Genomic DNA, 27,338 nt, shown 5'->3' with positions numbered 1-27,338 from the left:
CAGTTCCTCAGCCACTCGATTCTTCTCTCCCTCCCCCTTCCCCTTTCCTCCGGGTCACCTGGAGCTCAGGTGGGCTGACTTGTACTCAAGGGTGGGGGTGGGCATGGCGTGTGGGGATTGTAAACGAACTGGGCAGCTGGAGAGGGGTGGGCATGGCTCGAGGTTCCAGCCCCGGGTCTGACAGCACTGGCTCCGTCACAGTGAGGTCGGCCACCGGCGACAGAGATGCGTTGTATGTTACAGAAGAGGAGCTGGCTGGTGACGACGAGGACATGCCGACCTTCCCATGCGCACAAGAGGGTAAGGGCTGCCCTCTGATCTCCCTGCCCCCACCCCCAGGCTGCTGACTTACCTCTCCTCATGGCTTCAAAATCCTTTCCCCATTGCTTCCTGGAGGGGGAAGGGCAGAGTTGCATAGGCCTGGGTTATATAGTATGGATGATGTCAAAGTCTGACACAAGTGACATCTGTCTCTAGGGCTCCTCCTGAGACCTGTCAGGGACCTCTGCCATCTCCCCCAGGACCCGTCCTCTAGCTGGCCCAGAACTGTCCCCTTCACCATATCCCATGCCACCCAAGTGGTTCGACCACTTAGCCCACAGGACCCACCTTAGCATTTGGATAGTGTCAGAAACCAATGCCACCTGAACTGTTACTTAGAAGAGAGTTTGGTGGGTTCTGGTTAGATTAGAGCAGCTGTTCTCAACCTTGGCTGTATTTTTTATTTTTATATATATAACATTTATTTGTTTTTGAGAGACAGAGAGAGACAGAGCATGAGCAGGGGAGGGGCAGAGAGAGAAGGAGACGTAGAATCCAAAGCAGGCTCCAGGCTCTGAGCTGTCAGCACAGAGCCCAACGCTGGGCTCAAACCCACCAACAGTGAGATCATGACCTGAGCCGAAGTCAGATGCCCAACCGACTGAGACCCCCAGGTACCCCAACCTCAGCTGTATATTGTAACCACGCCAGGATGCCTGTGACCAGCCTTCAGAAATTCTGATTTCTTTCGGTCTGGAATGCAAAGGAGGCATCAGGAATTTTAAAACATTCCCAGTACTCATAATATGCAGCTGAAGCCAAATCCGCCTTAGAAATGTCACAACCGGGGACATCACTGCATGCCTCCTGGACGTTGGCCATGTGCCCGAGTAGCCAGAACACCTGGCTTCTTTCTTCTTCCATATCAGGGACCGAACTGGTGGACTGGAACCATTCGTTCCGTTTCCAGGAGAACTGTTCGTTACCCGAAAAGTTTGGGGACTGAGGGGTTTCCCAGGGTGTGTGACTGGTTTTCCCCATGCTGAGAAATTCCCACAACAGGAGACTTTCAATGCTAAAGCCCGGAAAGTCAGAGGCAAATTGGAACAAGTTGGTCATCCAGTGGTGAAACAAAGCTGACTGCCCTGTGTTGTGTACCATCGTAAGGCCAATGCATCAGGAAGAGGTGTCTTCCCACACCATGGGCTGACTGATGTTGCCATAAGGGACACTGGTGGCAGTCATGGGGCTGTTCTTGGAAGACCCCGACTCTGGTCTCTTCTATTTCTCAAAGCTCAAGCACCTAGAGAAAACACAGGGAGATGGGCAGACATGAAAATGGAGAACAGCTCCCTTCCTGGAGGCTGGTTTGATATGTGATGAGACAGGTCAGAGTAGGAACATGAAACTGTCCCTTCGCCTGCAGCCTCAGCCACTGGTCTGCTTTGTTCCCCGACAGGCCGGCCGGGGCCCCGCTGCAGCCGCTGCCAGAAGAACCTGTCTTTGCACACGTCGGTGCGGATTCTTTATCTCTTCCTGGCCCTGCTCCTGGTGGCCGTGGCCGTGCTGGCCTCTCTGGGTGAGTGCAGGCTCCCAGTGGCATCTAGGAGTCCAGCATCTTTCTGGGGATCTTCATGCTTGATTCAGACTCCAAAGGCTGGCCCCTGAATTCCGGTCAATTCGTAGCTGTGTGGCTTTGAGCAAGGCACTTGCCCTCTAGGGGGTCTGTTTTCCTACTGGGAAAATGAGAGGACAGGACCAGCTCAACGGTTCCCAGTTCCAGCTCCATGTGAGAATCACCTGGGAGCTTTAAAAGCTACCGATTCTGTGCCCCAGCCCAGGTAATGTCCATCCAGGGTTGAGATCACTCTGTTGGCAATGTCTAAGCCCCTTCCATGGTCTTTGTGAGTGTTTCTCAAAGTGAGGTTGGATGCCTGCCTGCATCAGGATCGCCCCCCAGTATTTGTTAAAATGCAAATTCCTGAGTCTCGCTGGAACCTATGAAATGAGAGTCCTGCAGGCGAAGCCCAGGGACCTGGAGTTTGGCGGCTCTCATGAGCACTACAGCTTGTGTGACCATGGTAGCCAACCCAGATGATGGTGCACAGCCAAGTTCAGGCAACCCTGCCTCCTGGATGCTAATAGATTACGGTAGACTGAGGGGAACAGATGTGACAGCTTCTCACTGCAGTCCCATTACACTCAGCTTCAGATTTTAAAAAATCCAGATGTTACTAAGGGCAGCCAGTAGGTTTGCTTGTTCCTGTGGCCTAGATATTGGGGACAAGGCCGGGACGCAGGTGAGACAAGTGAGGAGCAGGGTGGGGTGCCTCAGTCCAGGTGCCGCCCCCGCACTTGTGTGACCCTGAGAGTGAGCGCCTCCCTAAATGGGAGCACCTGGTCCCAGTCCGGGCTAAAGATATTCAGCCGCTGGCTCGCTTGGCTTGAGGGCACAAGGTCAGCATGTTAATGACTTGAATGGACACTCTTGTCATAATGCAGGAATCCTAAAGGTGTTGAGGAATCTAACACAAGCCGAGCACCTACTTTGTGCCAGGTAAAGGGAGCACCAGGATGAGGCCCTTACGTTTCGTCATCAGAGGGAGCAGTTCTCAGTTTTGTCTGGACCTTAAAAGGCATTTAAAATGCCTAATGGCAGGGTTCCTGGCTCCAGATGAATGAAATCATAATCTCTGGGTAGGACCCAGGCCTTACTAAACTATAGAAGCTTCTCAGGTAATTCCAGAGTGCAACCAGGTTGGAGGACCATTGATTTCAAGAACTTTCCAAGCCCCTCACCTGGGTCAGCCCCGCCTTTTCCTGCTAAATCACTTTGTGGGGCTTGGCTTCTCAGAAAGTAGCCAAAATCCTGGGCCAGAGGAGGTGGGGAGCTGCGGGCCACCATTCTGAGGTGGCAAACTGGACATCAGGGAACCTCCAGAGGTTCCTGGTCAGGCCTTTTAGGGCCTCAGCTCCCGGCACCCGCAGGTCCATTAATAAAGCTCCGGTAGCCACAAACCTGAGCCCAGAGCAGAACACAGGCACGACCACACTTCAGAAGCTATGGACAGTCATCGGTGCCCACTAGCTGCTAGGCACCATCATATACATGATATCCGTGAGTCATCTTAACCAGCCCCGAAATGGGAGGCTGCCCTCGTTCCACATACCTGGAGAGGTGAAATGATTTGCCCTAAGATCCAGAATGAACGAGCAGAAGATTGTAATAATTGGGGGCGAAGAGTGCATTTGGGGACTCCAGGGAGAACTTTAGGTTTCCTTTTGTGCTTTTGCCTCCAGCCTGGGCCTCCAAAGTCCCCAGAGCAGGGTGGGCTGGGCACCGTCCTGGCCTGGCTGGTAGGTGCTCGATAATATTTGTCAAATGAATGACTAGAGATTTGTGAGTACATATGTGGATGGTCCTAGTCAAGGCATTATGGTCAGGACTGTGGATAAAGTCTGGAGGATTGAGCAAAATCCGTCTTCCTCGCAGGGAAATGAAAATTCAGTTATTCATTTAATCAAGTATTTGTTGCATGCATACTATAAGCCAAGAACTGTATTAGGCACTGGGCATACACTGCTTAATAAAACATAGGGCTTGTCGTTATGGGGATTATAACCTGGAACACGGTTTGGCAAACTTTCTGTGAAGGGCTAGGTAGTAAATATTTTAGGATTTATGGGCCACACATGGTCTTTGTCAAAACCACTCTGCCATTGTGGAGCCAAAGCAGCCAGAGATAATATGAAAATGAATGGGGATGGCTATGTTCCAACAGAATGACATTGGGTTAGATTACATATGCAGATCCTACTTTGCCAGCCCTTGGTCTAGAGCAGTAACCTGTGACCTTTTTTTTGACTGTGCACCCCATCAGTAAAAAAATTTGTTTTAAAATGCATCAAAAAATTAGATGGGTAGGTGAATGGATAAAAAGATAAAATGGACAGATGTACAATAAATATAGTAAAATGGTTTTTTGTTGTTTTTTTGTTTTTTGAGAGAGGGGGGCACAAGTGAGCAAGGAGCAGAGAAGAGAGAGAGAGAGAGAGAGAGAGAGAATTCCACAAGGGGCAGTTCCATGAGGGGCCAAGAGAAAGAGAGAGAGAGAAGTGGGGCTCACCTGAAGCAAGGCTCGTGCTCACCTGAAGGGAGGGGGCTTGAGCTCACCCGATGTGGGACTCAAACTCACGAACCGTGAGATTATGACCTGAGCCGAAGTAAGATGCTTGATGACTGAGCCACCCAGGCACCCTATAGTAAAATGTTAACTATAGAATGTAGGCAGTTGATACATTACTGCCTACTGTGCAAGTAGGATTGTACAAGTCTTTTGATTACTCTTTGAAAATTTTTACAATTAAATATTGGAAAAGAAAAAACCCGATAATCTCACACCTGTAAAATATGCCTATTTATTTATAAATTATACATGTATACTCTTTTTAGTATAAGACTCAATTTTGAAAAGATGAGAAAAAAAAGATCTAAAAAGTAAGGGAAACAGTATGTAATTACAGATCATGAAACCCTCTGTGAAGAAATGAACAAGGTGAATTATATGAATGAGCCCTTGGCTATTGGTTTGGAGGGGACTTTATAAAGCATTAGAATAAGAATAAGAATTAGAATAAGAATCAAAGTCTGCACCTCTCTTTCCCTATCTATACAAGGGATTTTAACTTGGGGGAGACTCAAATGGAATGACGAATACTGTAAACTCTAAGTGCTAGTGTAATAAAATGGCATAGAACTGTTCCTAGGACCTCTCAACATGTCACTGTTACTAATTAAGTCTCAACAGCTCTCAGACATACGATATTAAAGCCCAGAGATTCCAAAAAAGTTGGAATCATGGCATTTTGGAGCTGAGAAGAACATTAGAGGTCATCTAGCTTCATACTTGCCTTTTACAGATGATTCAGTTGAGCTCCAGAAAGGTTAATTGACTTGCCCGAAGTCACCCTGCAAATCTGAGGCAAGTGTGGACGAGAAGTTGCATGACCCAGCTCTCTTGGCGGAGTTCGTTCCATCCCTGTGCACTTACCTTCCTAGGCTCTGTGGGAAACATATGGTCTACCTCCGTCCAATCCGGGCCCTCCTCTCACTTCCTCGTCCAGCCAGACACTTGCTAGAGAAAGCCAGGAATCCTGCTGCTGCCCAGATGTGCTGTAATCACTGGCCAGCACTGACCCCTGAGAAGGGGGTGAGACTCCCCATGCAGTGTAAGCTGATAAATCCTCTTCTAGGAGTCAGTTTGGCAACATGTATCAAAGACTTAAAAATATTAATGCCCTTTGACCCATTAATTCTACTTCCAGCAATTCATTCTAAGAGAATAACCATATACACACAACCACCAAATATAAGGATTATTTCTAGGAACAAGTGTTACTCATATTTACATATCAAGTTTTATTTGTAGGCTCAGAAAGGGAGGTGGCTTAGGTGTCCCCCAACCACAGGAGATTTTTATATAATTGCCAAGTCATTTATATCGAGTATGATACACGCATTGAAAGTAATGATTTAAATATTTTTTAAAACATTTATTCTTTTTTGAGAGTGAGAGAGACAGAGTGTGAGTGGGGGAGGAGCAGAGAGAGAGGGAGATACAGAATCCGAAGCAGGCACCAGGCTCTGAGCTGTCAGCACAGAGCCTAACGTGGGACTCGAACTCACAGAGCCCAAGATCATGACCTGAGCTGAAGTCAGACACTTAAGCAACTGAAGTCAGTGCTTAAGCACCCAGATGCCCCTAAAAGTAATGATTTTAAGGCGATTTAAACCTCAATGGGGAAATGTCCATGACATGACACTGGTGATGCAAAATGAAAGAAAACAGATGAGATGTTCAGAACATTCCATTTTTTCTGTTGTTTTCTAAAAGAGTATACCTATATCTATGTAGCTATAGAATGATTATGGAGATAAGTAAGAGTCTAAGAGATGCATGAAGATATTGATGGCTATTATCTCTCAGTGGTATGATTAAGAATATTTTTATATTCTTTTTACATTTTTTTCTTAATTTTCCCTATTCTATCCTGTGGGGGTCAGGCCCTAGTTTTAAAATCTGGATGGGGATGGAGATAGATACATACACACACACACATATATATATGTAGGCATAAGGATATATATATATACACACACACAAACTTTTAATGTTTGTATCATACTCTATATAAATGATTTGGCAACTATATATATATATATATATATATGTATATATATATACACACACACACACATATGCATACATATATATATTTAAGAGAGATGTATAAACAGATATAGATCTAGATGGATATAGAATGTGTGAACTCTGGCCATAAGAAGCATCTTCCCTTACCACCACTGAAAAGCCCTGTAGAAGGATGAATGGTTTTGGTTGCAGAAAGGCTGATAAAAATACCTTCTTACCAAAAGACTGCTGTTTCTCTGAGCTAAGACCCTGCCCCAGTTTCTCATCTGTATTCCCATATAGTTTTCAGAAAAGTGGACTCTCTCTCTGAAGACATCTCCCTGGCCCAGGCCATCTATGACAAGAAGCTGATGTCCATGCAGGAAAATCTGCAAGGCCTGGGTAAGTGTCCAGTGTCCAGATGTGCTAATGACAATGATGGAAGACCAGGGTTAATTGGGGAGGGGTGAGTGTCCCCCCCCCCCCCAGACCATGGTGCCCTGGAACAGGGAAGCCTTAAGCCACCCTCTAGGCACAAGGGAAGGGCAGCTATGACTCCCTGCCTCCCGGTTCATCCCGAGTGGGCGGCTGCCCTGGGTTTCACCCAGGACCGGGGCCAGGGTTTCTGTGTGAGGTACAGATCTAGCCAGAGCCTACAGGTAGAGAAGGCTTGGAGGTAGACTTTGTAAAGCATTAGGAGGCAGAGAAGGAACCCAAAGACATTCCCCAGTTATTCTCAAGTATCTGAGATTATTTTCAGGATCTTCCGAAGCCTCTTGGCAAGTCTGCCCTTGCCTCACTACTGCCTTAAAGTGTGCACAGTTCAGGATGCTGTCTATCTCCTGCGTTAGCTAGGGACATTCTCGTTCTGAGGCAGAGACAGAGGAGCCATAATAGAAGGGGTAGAGGTGGTCTGCCCTGATGGAAAGAGAAAGTACAGGCTGAGTGATGTTTGGCAGGCATCTTCTCTGTGCCTCATTTCTCATCTGACACATGGGAGAAATAATCCCTGTACCGTCTTTTCCCCATAAATGTACTGATAAGATAGCAAATATAAAAGTGTTTGGAAAAATGTTAAAATAAAGTTTAAATGGGCAGTTCTTGGCAACCTTCAAAAAGTTATGAAGATATGTTCTCGAGAATTTGGTGGTGAGTTGGAAAAAAAAATGTCCCAAATTCTACATTTCAAGTCATAGTAAAAACATTTGGTCAAAATAAGATTTCGTAGAGATGGCAAGATTTTTGCATAAAGGATTTCATAGCAGACTTAGGATAGGAAGAGGGAACAGGAAGCCACTTGACAATTCATTATGTTCCGAAATATTTAAAGAAGCCACTTTTGTCCCATGATCCTTCAGCAACTCAAAATGTTGTCCCTTTCTCCTAAAGATCTGAAAGCCCCAAACAATTGTTCCTTCTGCCATGAGGCTGGGCAGCTGGAACAAGAGATCAGAAAATTGCAGGAAGAGCTGGAAGGAATTCAGAAGATGCTTCTGGCCCAGGAGGTCCAGCTGGACCAGACCTCTCAGACCCATGAACTGCTCTCCACCACCAGCAGTCAAATCTCCCAGGAGATGGGCAATTGTTCCTTCTCCATCCACCAGGTCAACCAGTCTCTGGGGTTCTTTCTCACCCAGGTGAGAGGCTGGCAGGCCACCACAGCTGGCCTGGACCTCTCTCTGAAGGACCTCACCCAGGAGTGCTATGATGTCAAGGCTTCTGTCCACCAGATCAACTTCACTGTTGGGCAGACTTCAGAGTGGATCCATGGCATCCGGCGGAAGACTGATGAGGAGACCCTGACCCTCCAGAAGATTGTCACCGACTGGCAAAACTACACCCGGCTCTTCGGCAGCCTGCGTACCACATCGGCCAAGACCGGAGAAGTGGTCAAGAACATCCAGGCCACCCTGGGGGTCTCCTCACAGCGCATCAGCCAGAATTCCGAGAGCATGCACGACCTGGTGCTGCAGGTCATGGGCTTGCAGCTACAGCTGGATAACATCTCGTCCTTCCTGGACGACCACGAGGAGAACATGCACGATCTGCAGTACCACACCCGCTATGCCCAGAACCGCACGGTGGAGAGGTTCGAGACGCTGGAAGGACGCATGGCTTCTCACGAGATCGAGATCGGCACCATCTTCACCAACATCAACGCCACCGACAACCATGTGCACAGCATGCTCAAGTACCTGGACGACGTGCGGCTCTCCTGCACGCTGGGCTTCCACACCCACGCCGAGGAGCTCTACTACCTGAACAAGTCTGTCTCCCTCATGCTGGGCACCACGGACCTGCTCCGGGAGCGCTTCAGCTTGCTCAGCGCCCGGCTGGACTTCAACGTCCGCAACCTCTCCATGATCGTGGAGGAGATGAAAGCTGTGGACACGCGGCATGGAGAAATCCTTCGTAATGTCACCATCCTGAGAGGTAAGAGCCCGACCTGGGCCAGACCTGCTACGGAGTTCCCAGAGGGCCTTGGTGATCTTGCCAGACACAGAAGTACCCGGTTTCAGGCAAGAGTCCTGGTAGCCTAATCCAATCCTGTAGCAAATGCCTAGGGCGACTGGAAGCTTTAAAAACACAGTGGTCCCCCTTTCTCTGCGGGTTCACTTTCTGCCTTCAGAAGGTCAACAGTGGCTTAACGCTATGTCACGATGCCTACATCATTTATCTGACTTCATCTCATTACTTAGGCATTTTATCGCCTCACATCATCACAAGAAGGGTGAATGCCGTACTACAGATATTCTGAGAGAAAGAGAGAGAGAGATGACATTCACAAAATGCCTAATTTATAAATTATACTTTCTCATAGGTAAGTATACATAGGAAAGAAAGGCGATATAAGGGAGTCTAGGAACATATCCACCGCGGATAAGGGAGGACTGCCATACTTACGAGGCTCTTTTGTAAAGGTGTTATGGCTCCTAACTTTGCCTGTCATACAAATCTGGATTTTCATATGTGGGTTTGTTTGATTGGGTCTACACAGAGAAATAGGCAGATCTCGTCTTGGAAACTGTTTTCTGTCTTCCCACACCTTCACTGGTGTTCTCAGCCATGTGCCCCTCATATGCCCATCACTCTGATGCTCTCTTCTCCTCTCATCTCATCCCTGCATTAATCAGTGTTCTTCAGAAAAACAGAATCCACAGGAGAGAGATTCTTTTAAAAACTGGCTTATGTAATTATGGAGCTGGCAAGTCCAAAATCTGTTTGGCTGATATCCCAGTTTGAGTCAGAAGGCTGGAAGCTGCTGTAGAACTAGGAAGAGAGGATGTGTCAGTTTGAAGGCCACCAGGCAGGAGAATTCGGTCTTACTTAGGGGAGGGTCAGCCTTTTGTTCTATTAAGGCCTTCAACTGATTAGATGAGGCCCACCATATTGTGGAGAGCAATCTGCTTTACTCAGTACTGATTTAAATATTAATTTTTTCTATAAACACCCCTGTACGACATGTCTAGAATGTCTGGCCATTTGGTGGTCCACTCAAGTTGACACATAAAATTGACCACATGTCAAGCTGGTGCCCATACACATCTCCTTAAATAATACTTAATCCCCAAATGGAGACAATAACAAGGTTACAATTCTGCCTAAAGCTCATAATGTGAGTATGCTGTGTACAACCAAAATCATACTAACCCCTTCCCCAGAAGAGGAGGTAAAGTCCTTGAGAGATATTTACTTTTCCCCCTTGATATCCCATAATTTAAATACTATGATATAAAGTTAACAATATTTAAATACCGTGATATAAAATCAATGTGTTTTTTTTTTTAATTCTCTTAAGTTTATTTATTTTGAGACAGAGCAAACAGGGAAGGGGCAGAGAGAGAGGGAGAAAGAGAGACAATCCCAAGCAGGCTGTCAGCACTGTCAGCACGGAACCTGACACGGGGCTTGAACTCATGAACCATGAGATCATGACCTGAGACAAAACCAAGAGTTGGTTGCTTAACTGACTGAGCCACCCAGGTGCCCCTAAAGTCAATGTGTTTTGTGTTTTATGTTACATGATAAGGGGATAAGAGAGGGAAGAAAGCAAAGATATTTGCTGTATATATATTTATATATTTATAACACACCAAGGGGGAAATACTCTTGACAAGTTCAGTCCTTATTTTTGTAACTGGTCACATGGTCATAGCTGGTATTTATAACTGCCTTCTTCCACTACCCGTCTGTATTTTCTTTGCCCCAGGCAAACACCTCAGCTGGTTGTTATTCTTTACCTGGTAGGGTGATCCAGACCTTCATTCCTGAAGGGCCATTCCAGTCCTCCCTAGTCTGGGTTGTTGTAGTTTTCAACTGACATTTATTTCAGGGAACAGTAGCACTAAGAGACACCCTAAGGGAGCTTTTGAATTCCAGACGTGCTCTCCCTTACCCCCATTGTAGAGTAATAGTCCAGTTTCTCCTTGGTAGTTGGGATCAGTCACGTGGTCAGCACAATGACTTCTTCTTTGCCTATTAATTCAAAGGCATGAGAAGCCCAAAGTGACCAAGCAGCAGTCTTAACTTCCAGTTCAATGGAATCATTGTTGTATCTCCTGGCAAGAACACTCCTTCCTTTGGAACAAAGATCTCTAAGCCAGCAGAGCATAAGGTTGTGGGAATAAGAAGCAAACATTTTGCTACTGGGTCACTAGGGGTAATAGTGAGTGAGTCTTTCCCATCTCCATCCCTTGATCCCAGGACTAGTGAATTCTGGCTATCGGAGAAACAGCACCACATACTGGACACTGATTCAGACCATAGACAGCCCTGCAAGGTATTGCCACCTAACTAAAGCTGTAACTGAGTCTTCAAAGGCCATTGCACCCTTCTGTCATGCTAGCTGTTTCAAGATGGTGGGGACCATGGTAACACCAGTGAATTCCGTGATCATGGGCCCATTGCCACACTTCATTTGCTGTGAAGTGATATCCTTGATCAGAAGCAGTGCTATGTTGGAATACCATGGAATACCATGATGGCAGATAATGCATTCTGTCTGGTATTTTTGGCAGAAACATTTCATGCAGAGAAGGAAAATGCATATCTAGAGTAAATTTCTATTCTAGTAAGAAGACATTGCCCCTTCCATGATGAGAGTGGTCCAAGGTAATTAACCTGCCACCAGGTAGCTGGCTGACCACCCTGGGGAGTGGTGCCATATTGGGGATTTGTTGGTGGTCTCTCCTGTTGGCAGATTAGGCACTTGGCAATAGCCGTAGCCAGGTTGGCCTTAGTGACTGGAAGTCCATGCTGCTGACCCCATGCAGAAAACCCATCCCCACCATCATGGCCATTTTGTTCATGAGCCCACTGGGTGATGACAGGGGTGGCTGGAGAAAAAAGACTGACTGGTATCCACAGAATAGGTCATCCTATGCACTTGTCTATTAAAAGTCTCCTCTGCTGAGCTTACCCTTTGAAGAAAATTCACATAGGATGCAAAGGCCTTCACATTTTTTGCTCCTTCAGAGAGGACTATTCACAAACCTCTTCCCCAACTTTTCTTGTAACCAATTTTCCAATTGTGGAAAATCCCTGACCATTCAGCCAAACCATTGGCCATGGCCCATGAATCAGTATATAATCACATGTCTGACCATTTCCTCTTCTGAGCAAACATGACAGCCAGGTACACTGCCAGAAGTTCTGCCCACTGAGAGGATTTTCATTCACCACTGCCCTTCAGGGATGTCCCAAAGAGGGGCTGTGATGTTACAGCTGCCCACTTTCAAATGATGCCTGCATTTTGTGCAGAACCAATGGTAAACTAGACCGGAATCTTCTCCTCCTCTATCAGCTGGTCATAGAGAACTCCCCATAATACCATAGGTGCAGGCTGGGGGAGAGAAGGTGGTATACTAGGAGTGGGGACTGTGGGTATTTGGACCACTTTCTCATGTAACTTACTTGTGCCTTCAGGGCCTGCTCAGGCCTAATTACATATACACCACTTCATTTGATGATGGAGTGCGGCTCTGTGTGCCCAACATTATAACTTGGTGGGTCAGAGAGTACCCAGTTCATGAGGCACAGCTCAGGTCTCATGGTAACACGGTGACCTCTGCTAGTCTCTACTCAAGCCCAAGAGCTATTTCTCAAAAGGAGAGTAGTTATCCCCGGAGGATGGCATAACTCTGCTCCAAAATCCTAAGGGTCTGTAGTGCAAGTCACTTATAGGGGTCTTCCAAAGGCCACAAACAACATCCCTATCTGCCACTGTCACTTTAAGCACCATTGGATCTGTTGGATCATATGGCCCAGCTTGCACGGAAGCCTGGACCTGTCGCAGAGCCTTTTCTTGTTCTAGGCCCCGCTCAAAACCAGCAGCTTTTCAGGTCACTCAATAAGTGGGTTGGAGCAACACATCCCAGTGAGGAATACGTATATGTTACCTCCAAAATCCAAAGAGGCCCACGAGGTGGGCCTCTTTTTTGATTTCAGGAGGGGGCCAAATGGAACAGCTTATCCTTGGGAGGGATATCTCAACATGCCCAAATCACTGGATCACTAGAAATTTCATTGAGGTAGAAGGCCCTTGAATTTTTGTCATGTTTATTCCCCACCCTCTGACCCACGAATGTCTTCGAAATAGTGAGCTACAACTTACTTGCTCGCTAGGTTGAATCAGTATAATATCGTCACTGTAGTGGACCTGCATGATATCTGGTGGGGAAGAAAGGAAGTCAAGTTCCCTGTGAACTAAAGTATGATGGAGAGCTGGAGAGTCGAGATCCCCCAAGGCAGGTCCGTGAAGGTGTATTGCTGGTCCTGTCAGCTGGAAGCAAACTGTTTCTGGTGGGCCTCGTGAACACGTATGGACAAAAAAGCATCTGGGATGTGTTGATTCTCTCAAGTAATGAGACTGCATCTGGTACAGGAGCTACAATTGGAGTCACAACCTGGCTAAGCTTATGAAAATGCACTGTCATTCTCCAAGATCCACCTGTCCTCTGCACAGGTCAAATGGGCAAATTTAACGTTCTTGATGGGGACACCAATCTCTTCAGTCCCTTCAGGAATGTGGTATTGCTTTTGGTTTACAATTTTCCTTTATAGATATATATAGGAAAAAATAAATATTGGTTGATTTATTTTGAAAGAGAGAACGAACAAAGGAGGGGTAGAGAGGGGGGAAACAGAGGATCCAAAGCAGGCTCCAAGCTGACAGACAGCAGAGAGCCTGATGCGGGACTTGAAGTCACGAACCATGAGATCATGACTTGAGCAGAAGTAGGACACTCAACTGACTGAGCCACCCAGGTACCCCTGGTTTACTATTGTCCTAGGTAAAGGCAATTCTAGTGGCTTCTGGTTGGCCTTTCCCACCATGATATCCTTTACTTCATAGGCTGGGGAACCAATGTGGGGATTCTACCAGCTAGTAGGTAGGATGTCTATTTCAATTATGCATTCCAGAACTGGGGAAACAACCACAGGGTGAATTCAGGGACCCAGTGGGCCTCACGTGAGACAGATCTGTGCTAAAACCCTGTTGATCACCTGACCTCCATAAGCCCCTACTCTGACTGGAGGGCCACAGTGACATTTGGGTCTCTTGGAATCAGTGTCAGTTCAGAGCCAGTGTCTAGTAGTCCCCAGAAGGGCTGATTATTTTCTCTGCCCCAGTGCACAGTTATCCTGGTAAAAAAAAAAAAAAAAAAAAAAAAAGGTGTAGGTCCCCTTGGGGAAGGCTGGGAAGATTAACAGTATAAATACTAGGGTCCTTCCTCAAGGGTACCCAGCTTCCCTTTCATTCAAGTAGTTCTGGATTTGTAAACTGGCTCAAGTCTGAGAACTGACTGAGGAGCCATGGCTATTTTTATGATTCGGATTAGACTTTTATTCACTTGACCTGGAACTTCTCTGCTTATACAAAACAAGTAAGAATTTAGTAGGCTTCCTATCTATTTCACTTCTAGGTACACCATGATCAACTAGCTAACACCACGGGTCTGTGCATGTCAGCCTATTCTGATCACCGTGTTGACTTTGCTATTACAGTATCCATGCTCTCCTTGCGTTGGCCAGTTGAGTGCCACCGTTAGGTATCTGCCACCCCGAGACCCAATCACTCCCATTATGGTTAGGTTTCCCAGTTGAGTGACAAAAGTTCCCCCTGTACGGTCTGCCTGCAGAAGAGAGCAATCAGAAAACTCTTCAAGGCTTCTAAGACTCTCCTTACAGATTTATTTCTCACAGCCGTGGTGAAAGGCACGTCTTCTGGACCTTCCCAGGGTGGATGAGTAGGTCCCAGATGACAAATCCACTCCAACGTCCCAGCTTCTCTCATTCTTTGAATCCCTTTCTTTACATAAAACCAATGAGATCCAGCATTTCTAACTCACTCACTGTGGGTCTTTTGGCCCATGTCTCAGCCAACCAACCAAACTAACTGTTAGAGCCTTTCTCACTCCCCAAGATGCAATATTAGATGCAGAATCCCTGCTTAGTGAGCCCCTATCAATAAATTCTGCCTGATGTAATGTTATGTTCCTTCCACCATTATCTCCACACCTTTAGGATCCATTACCACAAATATCCCCCAGATTCCTATCTGTATAAATTTAAAAACTCAGGTAGTTCTTTTGGAGTGTAGCACATCTCCTCATGGGTCACACTTTGTGCCTCACCTTTAAGGTCCTGCTGAGAACTGAGTCTAGCTATAGGTCTAGAAGCAAAGGGGGGTGGTGGCGGTGGGTCCTCAGGAGAATCATCATTGTCTTGCTTGGCGGTGCCTCAGGGCAGGCCACTGCCCTTTCCTCAGGCCATGAGGGCTTCAGACAGGGGTTGAGAGGCCACTTTTACTGGGTGTGGGGGAACTGCTTCCGCTGTCAAAGATGACTTATCAGAATTTAGGGGTCTAGTGTCCCCAGCTCCATCAAGGTCTTCCCACATATCCCCATTCCAACTTTCAGGATACCATTGCTTCCCAGCGAATGCCTTTACTTTAAGAGTGGATGCCCTGGGAAGCTGGGAATTCAGCCTGCATTGCCATTCAGCCAGTTACAGGATGAGATTGTAAGTTAGATTTGCAGCAATCTCAACCCCATGGCCACAGGAAATAAGAGTCTCATTCGGGGCAGACATGGAAGCTTTCAGGTCATTTATGTGACACTTGAGCTGGGAATTTGAATCCCCAAGGTCAACTTTTTATTGCCCCACTTTGTCCAGTAACATTAGGAGCAACCAATCTCATTATACTCGTTACTTTGACAAAAAATGTTCGAAAGTATCAGTCCCCAATACTTTGCATATCTTTGTTGCCAGATCATGCCTTGGACTATTAGGCTGTCTTTACTACTAGAAATAAAGTCATTAGCATCTTTAAATCTTAAATTAGAGTCAGTTCCAGAAATCCCAGATCAATTTAGAACATTCATCTTTAAAATTCTGTTCCTTTATGCTTGCTCTTGGTACCACAATCTGTATTAGTCAGGATTCTCCAGAGAAACAGAACCAACCAGCAGGATATATATATCCTGTGTCCATTAGGATCTCTGAAAGAAATTGATTTACTATAAGGGATTGAAGGAGGTGGCTCACATAATTATAGAAACCAGCAAAGCCCAAGATCTGCAGGGTGAGTCAGCAAGCAAAAGACCTGGGAGAGCCAATGGTTTAATTCCAATCTGAGTCCAAAAGCCTGAGACCCAGGAGAGCTGATGGTATAGTTGCAGGCTGAAGGCTGGAAGCCTCAAGACCCAGGAAGAGCCAATGGTTTCAGTTCAAACCCAAAGGAAGGAAAGAGCTGAAGTCCTCACTTGAAGCAGTCAGGTAGGAGGGATTCCCTCTTAGGCTTTAAAAAAAAATTTTTTTTTAATGTTTTTATTTATTTTTGAGAGAGACAGAGACAGAGAGTGAGCGGGGGTGGGGGTGGGGGGCAGAGAGAGAGGGAGACACAGAATCCAAAGCAGGCTCCAGGCTCTGAGCTGTCAGCACAGAGCCTGATGCGGGGCTCGAACTCATGGACACTGAGGTCATGACCTGAAGTCGGACACTCAACCGACTGAGCCACCCAGGCACCCCATAGGCTTTTTGTTCTATCAAGGCCTTCAACTGACTGAGTGAGGCTCACCCACATTGGGGATTTCCTCAGTCTACTGATCCAGATATTAATCTCATCCCCAAACACCCTCACAGGCATACCCGGAATAATGTCTGACCAAATATCTGGACACCCTATGGCCCAGTCAAGTTGATACATGAAATTAACCATCAGAGGTGACATCTGAACTGAGACACCTGAAAAAGAAGGAGGAATAAGTTAGATATAGCAGGGTCAGCATGGATGAACAGAAGGGTTCCAGGTAGAGGGGGCAACGCATGCAAAGATCATGGGGGAAGCCTATGGCATACACATTGTCTCCTTTCATTCCCACGATCCCTGAAACCGTGAACCCAAAAAGCCTGCAGTGAAGAACTGGATACCACACGAGGTCTAGCCAGGTTCACACAGCTGTCAAGGAATGGACACAGGATTCAAATTCAAGGCAGTTCAGATCCACAGTTGCAAGCTGCCTTGAACGGCCTTCTCCAAAGTCACATAACCCTGTGCCTCTAAAAGCACCTGAGCAACTGAAGCAGCTGCTTCTTGGTGACAGCAATCTGCCCAGTGTAGTTTCTGCAATGCACTCCTGTCTAGTCCCCATCAATTTCCCCAGCAAGGGGCTGACCTCTTCTTCCCCGTGGGGAACCTCCATCCCCAGCCTACCCCTAGATTCCATACCAAAGGTGGGTTGCCTGGCCCACTCCTTCAAATCATGCTTTATGGCTTCTGCTTATGAGGATTTCATTCTGAAATGAGCACTGTATTAGTCTGCTCCAGCTGCTGTTACAAAGTACCGCAGACTGAGTGGCTTAAACCACTGAAACGTACTGTCTCGCAGCTCTGGAGGCCAGAGGTCTGAGTTTGAGTGTCGGCAAGGTTGGGTCCTTCTGAGGGCCGTGAGGGAAGGCTCTGTTCCAGGCGGTGGCTGATAGATGGCCCTTTTCTCCCTCATCTCTTCATCTTCTCTCTGTGCATTTCTGTCTCTGTGTTCAGTTTCCCCTTTTCCTCAGGAAGCCAGTCATATTGGAGTAGGGGTTACCTAATGGCTGCATTTAAAATTGATTACTTCTGGGGCACCTGGGTGGCTCAGTCAGTTAAGCATCTGACTTCGGCTCAGGTCATGATCTCGCGGTCCGTGGGTTCAAGCCCGCGTCAGGCTCTGTGCTGACAGCTCAGAGCCTGGAGCCTGTTTCAGATTCTGTGTCTCCCTCTTTCTCTGACCCTCCCCTGTTCATGCTCTCTCTCTGTCTCAAAAATAAATAAATGTTAAAAAAATTAAAAAAAAAATGATTACTTCTGTGAAGACCCTGTCTCTAAGGAAGGTCATATTCCCCAGGGGCTAGGACTTCAGCCTATGAATGTTGAGGGGACACAATTCAATCCCTAACAAATGCTATTACTTTTTCATTCTACTCTTTCACAGCAGTATTTCCAACAGTTTTTCTCCTGGAAAATAGTCCCAAAGACTCCTAATCAGAATTAGTTTATACTAGGAATCTGGATGGCTCTACCCAGGTTCCCTGGACCCTTCCCAAGGAATTGTGTGTCTTTGCAGGAAGAGGGTTCGACCTGAAAATATAACCAATCTTGGCTCTAGAGAATAAAATTAGTTAGCCACTGAGATCTGCCCGTTCCAGAATTTATGGCTTACATTTGGTGGGGGAGGGGGGCAAATATCTGGGCCTGATAATCTAGGGGAGCTCTAAGGAGGAAGGAGGGAGGGCCCCACAATCCCAGACAGCTCTGTTCTCTCTGCAGAGCACAGACTTGGAGCCAACCTCTCTGATTCTCTATTTTGCTTTAATCATTTAGTCTCAAACCTATATTGCCTTTATTTTACATCATTGAGCATTTCTACTGCCACGAGGGTTAATTTTTTATTCAATCTAAATTGGTGGTGTTGGGGGGGATGGAAGTACATCTTGTTGACCTGCTGTCATATTTTTGCAACAAAGCCAAGTACTGAATGTTTCTTGGGTAACTGAAACATTCCCCCAGTATTTTATCTAAAATATGTAGCTCTATGATACATCCTCTAGGCTGCATTGTTCTAGAAAAGGCATTATCAGGGAGTTCTTACAGTTTATCCTCTGTATTTTTGTTGCGTTCAGCCTAAGAACCAATGAAATATAAAGCTTTCCCAATGACAAAGCCCATTCACAGACTTCGTTTTGTTTCAGCCTCACAACAACCTTTGTGCAGTAGACAAGGCAGTGCCTTTATTTTACAAGAAGGTGACCTGAGACTGGGAAAGGTTAAGGCACGAGCTCAAGGTCACACTATGATTTTAAATTCTGACCCCTTGTCATGGCTCCGAGGTGCGCACATTCAGGGTGTAGCCAGAAGAGGAGACACTGAGAGCGTAAGCTCTCAGATACCAAAAAGGCACCTCCCCTCAGGTCCTGCCTAGGTGTAGGGTGTGGGGCAGAGAGTTGCAAAGAGGGAGATGATACTCAGAGTGTTGGCAGGGGAACCATTGAAGAACCCCATTCTAAGTATAACCCAACAAGAGTCATGGGAATTTATATTTGTTCCTGTCCTAATAATGACAGAGTCCTCATCTGAGGACCTCATCTTAGCTGGAGAGCAAGGTAAGATATTTGTTTCAGCTACATCTGACTCTGGGTTCAACCTCTGAATTTCTGTTTAAACTCCTCATGGTTGTTAAAGCACCTCATGTAAAACCTTTCTCATCTGAGAGAAAATTTCAGGTACAAAATGTGCATCCTTTCCTACAGGAGCTTGTTACTCATTCTTTCAGGCATAGACAGGTGCTGACAGTCTCTCATGTTGGAGCTGGCAGTGAGGTCTCCCCCAGGCTGGAACTGAGTTGCTCTCTAGAATAAACGGGGTGGGACAGCAATGACCACAGCCAGTGTGGAAGGTGCCAAGTGCTGACTGAAGGGCTGGAGCTCTTAAACTACATGGGAAAGAAGTCTGACTTCTAATTTGCTCGGAGTCTGTAGGCAGAATCACTTAATCTTTCTAAGCCTCTGTTTTTTGTTTTTGTTCTTCATCAGTAAGTGAAAGGATAAGACCAGCTGTTCTCTGAGACCTCTTCCAGTTCAACTTGCTCAACAGAAAGTCTGTGGTACTTCCATAGTGTGTGTGCCTCTCATAGAATATTTCTGTCTTTGGGGCACCTGGGTGGCTCAGTTGGTTGAGCGTCCAACTCTTGGTTTCAGTTCAGGTCATGATCTCACAGTTCATGGGTTCGAGCCCCATGTCGGGTTCTATGCTGTCAGTGCGAAGCCTGCTTGGGGTTCTCTCTCCCTGTCTGTCTCTGCCCCTCCCCTGCTATTTTTTTCTCTCTCTCTGTCAAAATAAATAAGTAAACTTAAAAAAAAAAAAGAGTATTTCTCTCTTCCTGCTTTGTAGGATGATTTCTGTGTCTGTGTTAGACAGCGTCTGTGCTAGGACTATTATTTGGAAATTGAAAACAGGAAACCATCATTGCTTATTAGCTGAGTGACCTTGGATAAGGCTTTTGGCCACTAGCTACTTTCAATTCAACTTCCTCATCCACAAATAGGAATATTAATACCTCCCTTGCTTATATCCCATGGGGTAGTTGTGAGTATCATTGTTAACAGTGGGTGTGAACAATTTTTATAAAATATAAAAGGCTGCCCTAATTTAAGGGATGATTTTGAATCTAATTTTCTTGATGATGGGCTACTTGTCTCCCTCATCAAGTACCCAGCAGAGTGCCTGCTCTTGGAAGGCACTCAGGAAACATTTGCTCAGTGAAGGCAGAATGAAAGCATAAACAAGGCTAGAAGCAGAGGGTGGGCAAGAAAGGTGACGTTTGGCCTATTTCTGATACACTCATGCTCACAGCGCTTGGTCCTGGAGGAGCGTTTACTAGGGCCCTATCACCTTGTCTGTCTTGAACGCCAATTCTTGTCTCCCCGGCACCATAAGACTAAATGAACGAAGCTGAACGCTCTGCTCAGTCTCTCTGCCCTGTGCAAATGCACACACAATCCCCTCTTCTCCTGAATCTTGGCATCCTTCCACCCCAGCCCCAGCGAAGCCACTGAAAGCCCTACTCAGCTTCTCAGCCTGACGGCTGCAGCGTTTCGTTTGGCTTCTCAGCTTCTCTGCTCAAACTGATCACTCATCAACAAATGCCTTGAGAAGGAAAGTGCCAAAGACTGCCAGGCTGACTTCCATGAGCCTCCCTTCTCCCTGTGATTTTGGCCTTTGATCTCCCTCCAAAGCCATCAGGAGTATGTCTTGGTATTTGATCTGATGATTCGGATTATTCTCAGTGGGAAGTTTCGTCTGTTACAATCTAGTGCATCACAGAAGTGGAAGTCCATTGTCATTTTTTCAATGTTCCTCAGGTAACAACAGCCGGTATTGAGAGTCCCTGACTTAGGCCAGTATATTCACTGAACAGAGGGAAGCCTGAGGTCCCAAGAGGGACAGAGACTTACCCAGGCATCCAATTGGTTAATACCAGACCTGGGACTCAAACCAGGGTCCCCCAAAGCCCAGGCCAGTGTGCCTTCCTTCCATGGCCTTTCAAGAGTCGCCCATTCCGTTTCTGTTTCCTTCCGTCCTCGTAAGCTGGCCTGTTGCTTTGGACTGGGAGATGGGCTGCGGGCCCCTCCTGACCACGCACTACCCCACCCACGGGTGGAGAGTGTTGGGCGCTGACAGACTCAGTACTTCTGCTCACCCCCACCTCCACCTCTTCCGGGTTCCCAGTGCAGACCACCTACTTGTCCCAGACATGCAGTCAGTTGTGGCTCGACCCTAATGGGCCAGGATGGCCTAATTATAGTCCCCGGCTTCCTGAGTAATTATGGGCCTCCCCGGGACTCCAGGGTGCTCCGTTCCTCTCACAACCCTACCCCTCAGCCACACTGCTCACTTTCCTCCTTTGCTTTAAACGTTCCCCACAGCGTTTGAATTCCGCCCGGAGCAGGATTGAGCCCTCCCCTCCTTTGTCCTGCAACCCTGCTGGTATCCCGATCTGATAATGGGCTGTGTCAGTGGCACGCCTTCCCACAGAGCAGATACTCTGTCAACCTCTGTCCACATTCCTTGCCCCTAAGCTAACGACGAGGAAAGCCAGGGCTGTTGACTTCCTCCCAGGCTAGACCCAGGTCCCACAGCATGATTCATGGCTGGGAGGGACCAGCTTACCTGGGGAAGACAGCCTTTCATGTTACCCTTCCCCACACTGTGTGGACCCTCCCTGGGACAGGCAGGGCGGGGGCGGGGAAAGGGCCAGGAGCCCAGCCACAGGGTAATGAGGACCCGAGGCAGCAGAGTAGGGGGACAGAGCATGGGTTTCAGAGCTTCAGGCCCGGCTTTGAGTCCTGTCTCTACCCCTTACTGGCCGATGATCTTGGGTAAGATGTCACCCTCTGCAACCACATTGTCTCATCTATAAAATGGGACAACAATTTCAGTATACAAAGGACACAGGAGAGACTCAGTAGACAGATGCTGGCACTCTCATTGCCCTTCCCTTCTCCGAGAGAAGGCAGGTCCCAGAGAAGTCAGAGAGTGGGCAGGGATGTCGCAGGGTTGTCACTGGCCCCTGATGCCTTGTCTGCAACAGAGGCTCCTGTCAGTAGCCCCAGACGAGGCCACCCCACCTGATGTCCTCAAAGTGACTGTCTAGGACCCCTTTCCATGTGCTCAGAGATGGGGTCAGTGGTGCCAGCCGTGATGGGGAGGGGTATGGAGAGTGAGGTCACCCATTTCCCTGAAGTTCTCCTTCCACACGTGCTGAGGGCTGCACTCCTGGGGCAGTGAGGTGCGTAGTGTGACCCAGGCTTCTGCACACACCTTCCGCCCGGGCATGTGGACCCCGGCCTTCCCCATCCAGGGAAGCCGCCAAGAGCTTCCCCAGGAAGAGGAGGCCGTGAGGGCGGGTGGGAAGGGGCAGAAGAGAAGGCCTCACCCTCTTTCTCTCCCTCACTGCTGGCATAGAGACCCCTGGCAACCCTCGCATCTAGCTGCTCTGCCCCTCGAGTAAGGGCGGAGAGGGCACCTGATGCAGACGACACGGGCAGGCCGGGGTCCCGGGGAGAGAGTGAGGGGGCTCCCGCTGGACCTGGGGGCTGCTCAGAGCAGGGCAACTTCGTCGGGATGAGACTTCTCATGCTTTTCCTGGGTCGACGCTGGAAATGGGGATCGTGGACCCATTCACTCCGGGGACAAGAGAGGAAGCCACGGAAGTGGTTGTAAGGGGAGAGAATGAAGAACCGGGGAGCTGTGTCCTGGGGCGGGCAGCGGGTGAGCCCAAAGAAGCAGGCCAGAGGGCAAGGACAGAGGCAGGGGAGGGGTGGGGGGGGAAGCTCCAGGGGCCCTCAGGAACTGAAGTACAACTCTCAATTTTATCCATGAGGGCCTGAGCTCCAGAGTGGGCAGGAATTTGCCCAACGTCGCTCCAGGGCCCCCTGACTCCCACCCATCCACCCATCCACCCATCCTCCAGGGGCCCCTCCACCTCTGAATGGCTCTGTTTTTCCAACCTCAGCAGGCCCAGGTGCCAAGGCCAGAGCTGGGGCGGAGACCGGCGCCATGGCTCTGCCGATTCCCAGCAAGTCCTGCCAGGCTGAGGGAGGCAGTCCCTTGGTGGGCACCTCTCTGTACCAGGTTGTTCCAGCTGCCTGGTGCGGGTGGGGGGGGGCGGCTGGGGGGGCTCCAGGGGCCTCTGCAGACCGAAGAGCAGGTCCTGCCTCCTGGCTGCTCCCTGGCGGGTCCGCTGCACCGCCAGCCACCCCACCCCCGCCCCCGCTGGCCCCATGACGAAATCGCAGCCCGTGCAGCTGGCACGCCACGTGAGCCGAGCCCACACAGGGCTGCATGCCCCTGTGGGGGGGGAGGTGGGCATGGGCAGGCGGGGGCAGGGAACGGCTGGAAGGTTTTTATTGGCCCTCGTGGGGCTGACTCTGTCTGGGCTCCAGTTTCCCGTTTAGATCCCAGTTTAGAGCTTAAGAGGATGGTATTCACTGATCCACAGAACCCTCTGGGAAGCAGACCCACAGGGAGCAACAGGGGTGGGGAGTGGGGAGAGGGTGCTGGGGAAGGGGGGGGGGCGTAAGCAGGTAGCATCAGCCAGGATTAACAGCAGTGGCATCTTCATTAGCTGGGGCAGAGCCCGGACACCGCAGACCTGGGTCATGGCCACTGGCAGGGCTCCCTGCTCCAGGCTGCAGGATCCCTCCTCTCTGAGAGGCCCACCTGGGTTCTGGTTTCCGCTCAGGGGCCCCTGAGGGGACTGCTTCACCTCTCTGGGCGTTAGTTGCCTCCTCTGTGAAAGGCGGGAATTGGACTGGCTCTCACCTAGCTTGAAAATGCCAGAAGTCTTTTGCAAGAATGATGTAGCAGCAGAATTCTCAGGGAGAATTCTGTACCAGTACCCTTTGCTGAGACCACTGAAAAAAAGCCAGGTCTCTGCTGTGCCTTTGCTGCATGATCCTCATGAGGCCAACGAGTCCCCTTTCCTCCAGGAATTCAGAGATGCCTTGGGGCAGAGCGACGGCCACACTCTGCTTTGTGCCCTGAGGGTTCGTACAGCTCTGGGAGCTGGTGACTCTCAGATCTACGTAGTCAGAAGCATATTAAAGTCTTCCGACCCCTGGCTTGGGAACTAAGAAGGGCTCTTCTTAGGACAGACCATGTCTTCATCTTGGCCTCTCCCCCAGGCGCTAGGCCAGAGCCAGGTGGGAGCAAGGAGTCCACAGCTATTTGGTGAATCATTCTTTTCAAGCATATTCTGAGTTTTCACTGCCATGTGCCAGGCTCCATGCCCAGGGCAGGGGCTGTGAGCTGTGGCCCTCAGTCTCTTCCAGAGGCTCCATAGTCTAGCAGGGTCTACCAGAAAGGCACTGAGGGTTTGCTTTCACGGTACGGTGACTTCTTTTTCCACACGTCAATTGAAAGATTCAGCAAGTGGCGGCCTCAGGAGCTCAGAGTGGTCAGGGTGGGCCTCCTGGAGGAGCCGTCCTTTCTCTGGGCTGTTGTGCCCACACACTAACCCTGCAAAGGGGTCTGTTTCTCCTGCCTCACTTTTTTGGTTTTCCTCCCCCGTGTCACTTGACTCCATCCCTGGCCCCAGATGCAGAACGGTCATGGGCAAAAGCCTGAGGTTGAGATGAGGGCGGGGCAGGGGGTTGAGTCAAAGACTCAAGCAGAAGGCCAGGCGGCCTCCAGACTGGGACAGACAGTCCTGGCCAGTGTTGGCCTTTTCCCAGAGCTGTTCAGCTCTCCCAGTTCCCAGCTTGAGTGCACGTGGGGAACGATGGGCAAGTCCTAAAGTCAGAACAGTGAGTTCTCACGGTGCCCCAGACCTCCCGCCAGACACTTACCTGCATTATCTCAGGGTCCCCTCCTCACAGGTGGTTCGGCCGACTTAGGGAAGTCACATAATGGGCCCGAGCTCCCAGAGCTCGCAGGCGGCAGGCCTGGCCTTTGGGTCTAGCTAACCCTCAGGCTGTCACTGTGGCCTGGCCTGTGCTGTGTCTCCTTGGTGGGAGAGCCTCGTGAGAGCTGCCCATCATGGACTGACTTCTCCCTTCTTCTCTCTGACCCTAGGTGCCCCCGGCCCCCCCGGACCAAGAGGACTCAAAGGAGACACGGGCACGAAAGGGCCTGGTGGCAGCAGAGGACCGAAAGGAGACCCTGGCAGCTTGGGGCCCCCGGGACCCCAGGGTCCTCAGGGGCAGCCTGGAGACACAGGACCCATGGGGGAAAGGGGACCGGTTGGCCTTCGGGGTTTCCCAGGCCTCAAAGGCTCAAAGGGCAGTTTTGGAACTGGAGGCCCAAGAGGACAGCCAGGCCCGAAAGGGGACATGGGGCCCCCAGGGCCAGAGGGGCCCCCAGGGTCTCCAGGGCCCTCAGGGCCTCAGGGAAAGCCAGGGATTGCTGGCAAGACAGGGTCACCGGGCCAGCGGGGGCCCATGGGGCTTAAGGGTGAACCAGGGATCCAGGGGCCCCCTGGCCTCCCAGGGCCCCCAGGCCCACCAGGAAGCCAGAGCCGCTACTAAGGGCCCCAGGCCCAGACACTGCTGCACCAAATGCCGGGAAGGGCCTCAGGGCATGGCAAGCCCCCACCCCAGAAAGCCACCCTTACAGACAGTTGTGGTTCTTTGATCCCAAAGGGGCTTCTCCCCGGCCTGCCCCTGCACCTCGGGGCTCCCCAGTACTGACTGTACCACAGAAAGCAGCCCCTCACACGCACACACACACGCACATACATTTCCCTGCTGGCCGGGGGGGCCAACTGGGTGTCCCTGGCTGGGCAGGAGGAGAGGGCAGGAGAAGACCCCCCTCTCCTGTGACTGAGCCTGCCAGGGAGGTGGCTACCTTGGGAGGAAGGTCTCAACTCTATTTCTGAATTGTTGACCAACTTGGCTCTCCAGCTTCTTCGGAACCAGCCTAGCTAACAGTTCCCTGTGGCTCCCAGTGGTTGAAAAGACCCAGGAAAACCTTTGAAGGGGATGTGGTTCAAACTCTAGGGACAAGGTGGATTTGATGACCAGAACGCTCTCCTCATGACCATGGGAGCAGCGTCCCGGGAGCTCACACAGGACGGAGGGACTCCACCTGAGTCACATTCTCGGGCTCTGGGCACCGAGCTCTCATGAGTTCAGCAATTTTTTCTTGTCTCCAGAAAATTCCTCACTTCATCCTTGCCTCCTTCTCTCAGGAGCATCTTGGGAGAAATCCAAGCAGGAGCTTCATCTGCATGGGGAGACTAGGCCCTGGAACATTCTCCCAGAGTGGCGCCCAGCAGCTGGGAAGCTGGAAGAAGGGAGGCAGAGGCATGAGTGAAGATGCCTCCCTTGCTCCATCTGAGGCTGGCCCGCCTGCTCCATTCCTGGGACGGGCCCCTCTGTGGAGGCTGGAGGAGGGCCAAGCCTGGCGACAGCAGCTCTCCCCTCTTGTCCCCGGCTCTCCTGCCCACCGCTGCCTGCTGACCTTACCCTGCCCTGACTCAGAATGGCCCGAGGCCTCTCTGCTTGGGCGGGAAGGCTGGACGAGGAGGGAAGGGCCCAAACATCCACAAGAGACTCGCTAGGACACCATCCCTCGTCACCTCCAACTTCCTGTGCACAAGGGCAGAAAGGAGCCCTGGAAGCTCCCCCAGCAGGGTGAAGCCCGCCCACAGGCTAAACTTGTGGTAAAGCTGCCTTACCTTGGTGTTCGGCAGATCCCGACCACTCCTGGGCTGGGGGCCTGGAGCTGTCCCCTCCCCATCCTGACTCAGAGAATAGCCTCTGTCCTCATTCCAAAAGCCTTAATGCCACCTCCCTTCCTGTAATATGTGCAACTGGTTTGCACTCCCACCTGCCCCCCCCCAATGCCATGTAATTCTGTCTATATATGATATCATGCGATATAGTATTACTGAGTCAGTAAAGAGCTGTTTCCAGGAGGGAGGTGTCTTCTGGTCCTTTTTGCCCAACCAGGGGCATAATGCCTGAAGGGGCTCTGCCTCACTTGGACTTTGAAGGGGAACCGGTGGACGAAGGGTCCCCTAGATATTCACTGTAGAGTTTGGCCCTAACCCCCTGCCCCTCAATCTAGAGACACAGAGCTGTGGCAGGAATTCACAGCGGTCCTCTGGGGGCCAGAGACCAAGCGCATGTGAGGGAACCACCCATAAAGAGCAGGAACCCAATGAGAAACAAGGTGAGTTCTATTATTCTTGCAACAGGCTAAACGGAGCCCTAGACAATCTGAGTGACACCTTCACCCTCCCTGTTCTGCAGATAAAACCGAAAAGCAGAAAGAGATCGGGCCAGATCTGCCCCCGAAAGCCTGCCTCTCCAGGATCCACAGGAAACAGAGGACAGCTGGGT

At 49.5% G+C, this 27,338-nt stretch overlaps 1 protein-coding gene across 1 annotated transcript; it reads left to right on the top strand.

The window, feature by feature from the left end:
* The first annotated feature begins 152 nt into the window (after window positions 1–152).
* Window positions 153–25,520, top strand: SCARA3 (scavenger receptor class A member 3). Its single transcript, XM_047092305.1, has 5 exons — window positions 153–300; window positions 1,721–1,840; window positions 6,756–6,854; window positions 7,842–8,885; window positions 25,069–25,520. The coding sequence occupies exons 1-5, from the start codon at window positions 153–155 to the stop codon at window positions 25,518–25,520; spliced, it is 1,863 nt and encodes a 620-aa protein (XP_046948261.1).
* The last annotated feature ends 1,818 nt before the right edge of the window (window positions 25,521–27,338 follow it).

The sequence above is a fragment of the Lynx rufus genome, unplaced genomic scaffold (genome assembly GCF_022079265.1).
Source record: "Lynx rufus isolate CCGP_SWC_20201006 ecotype Redwood Valley unplaced genomic scaffold, mLynRuf1.p SCAF_3, whole genome shotgun sequence".
Classification (NCBI taxonomy): Eukaryota; Metazoa; Chordata; class Mammalia; order Carnivora; family Felidae; genus Lynx; species Lynx rufus.
This window is presented reverse-complemented; position numbering and strand designations above follow the sequence as displayed.

Excerpts from the sequence above, each read along its gene's own strand:
- SCARA3 (XM_047092305.1), top strand. The coding sequence starts at position 153 with ATGGCTCGAGGTTCCAGCCCCGGGTCTGACAGCACTGGCTCCGTCACA. Across the intron at positions 301-1,720 it reads CTTCCCATGCGCACAAGAGG|GCCGGCCGGGGCCCCGCTGC; the intron begins GTAAGGGCTGCC and ends GTTCCCCGACAG. Across the intron at positions 1,841-6,755 it reads GGCCGTGCTGGCCTCTCTGG|TTTTCAGAAAAGTGGACTCT; the intron begins GTGAGTGCAGGC and ends ATTCCCATATAG.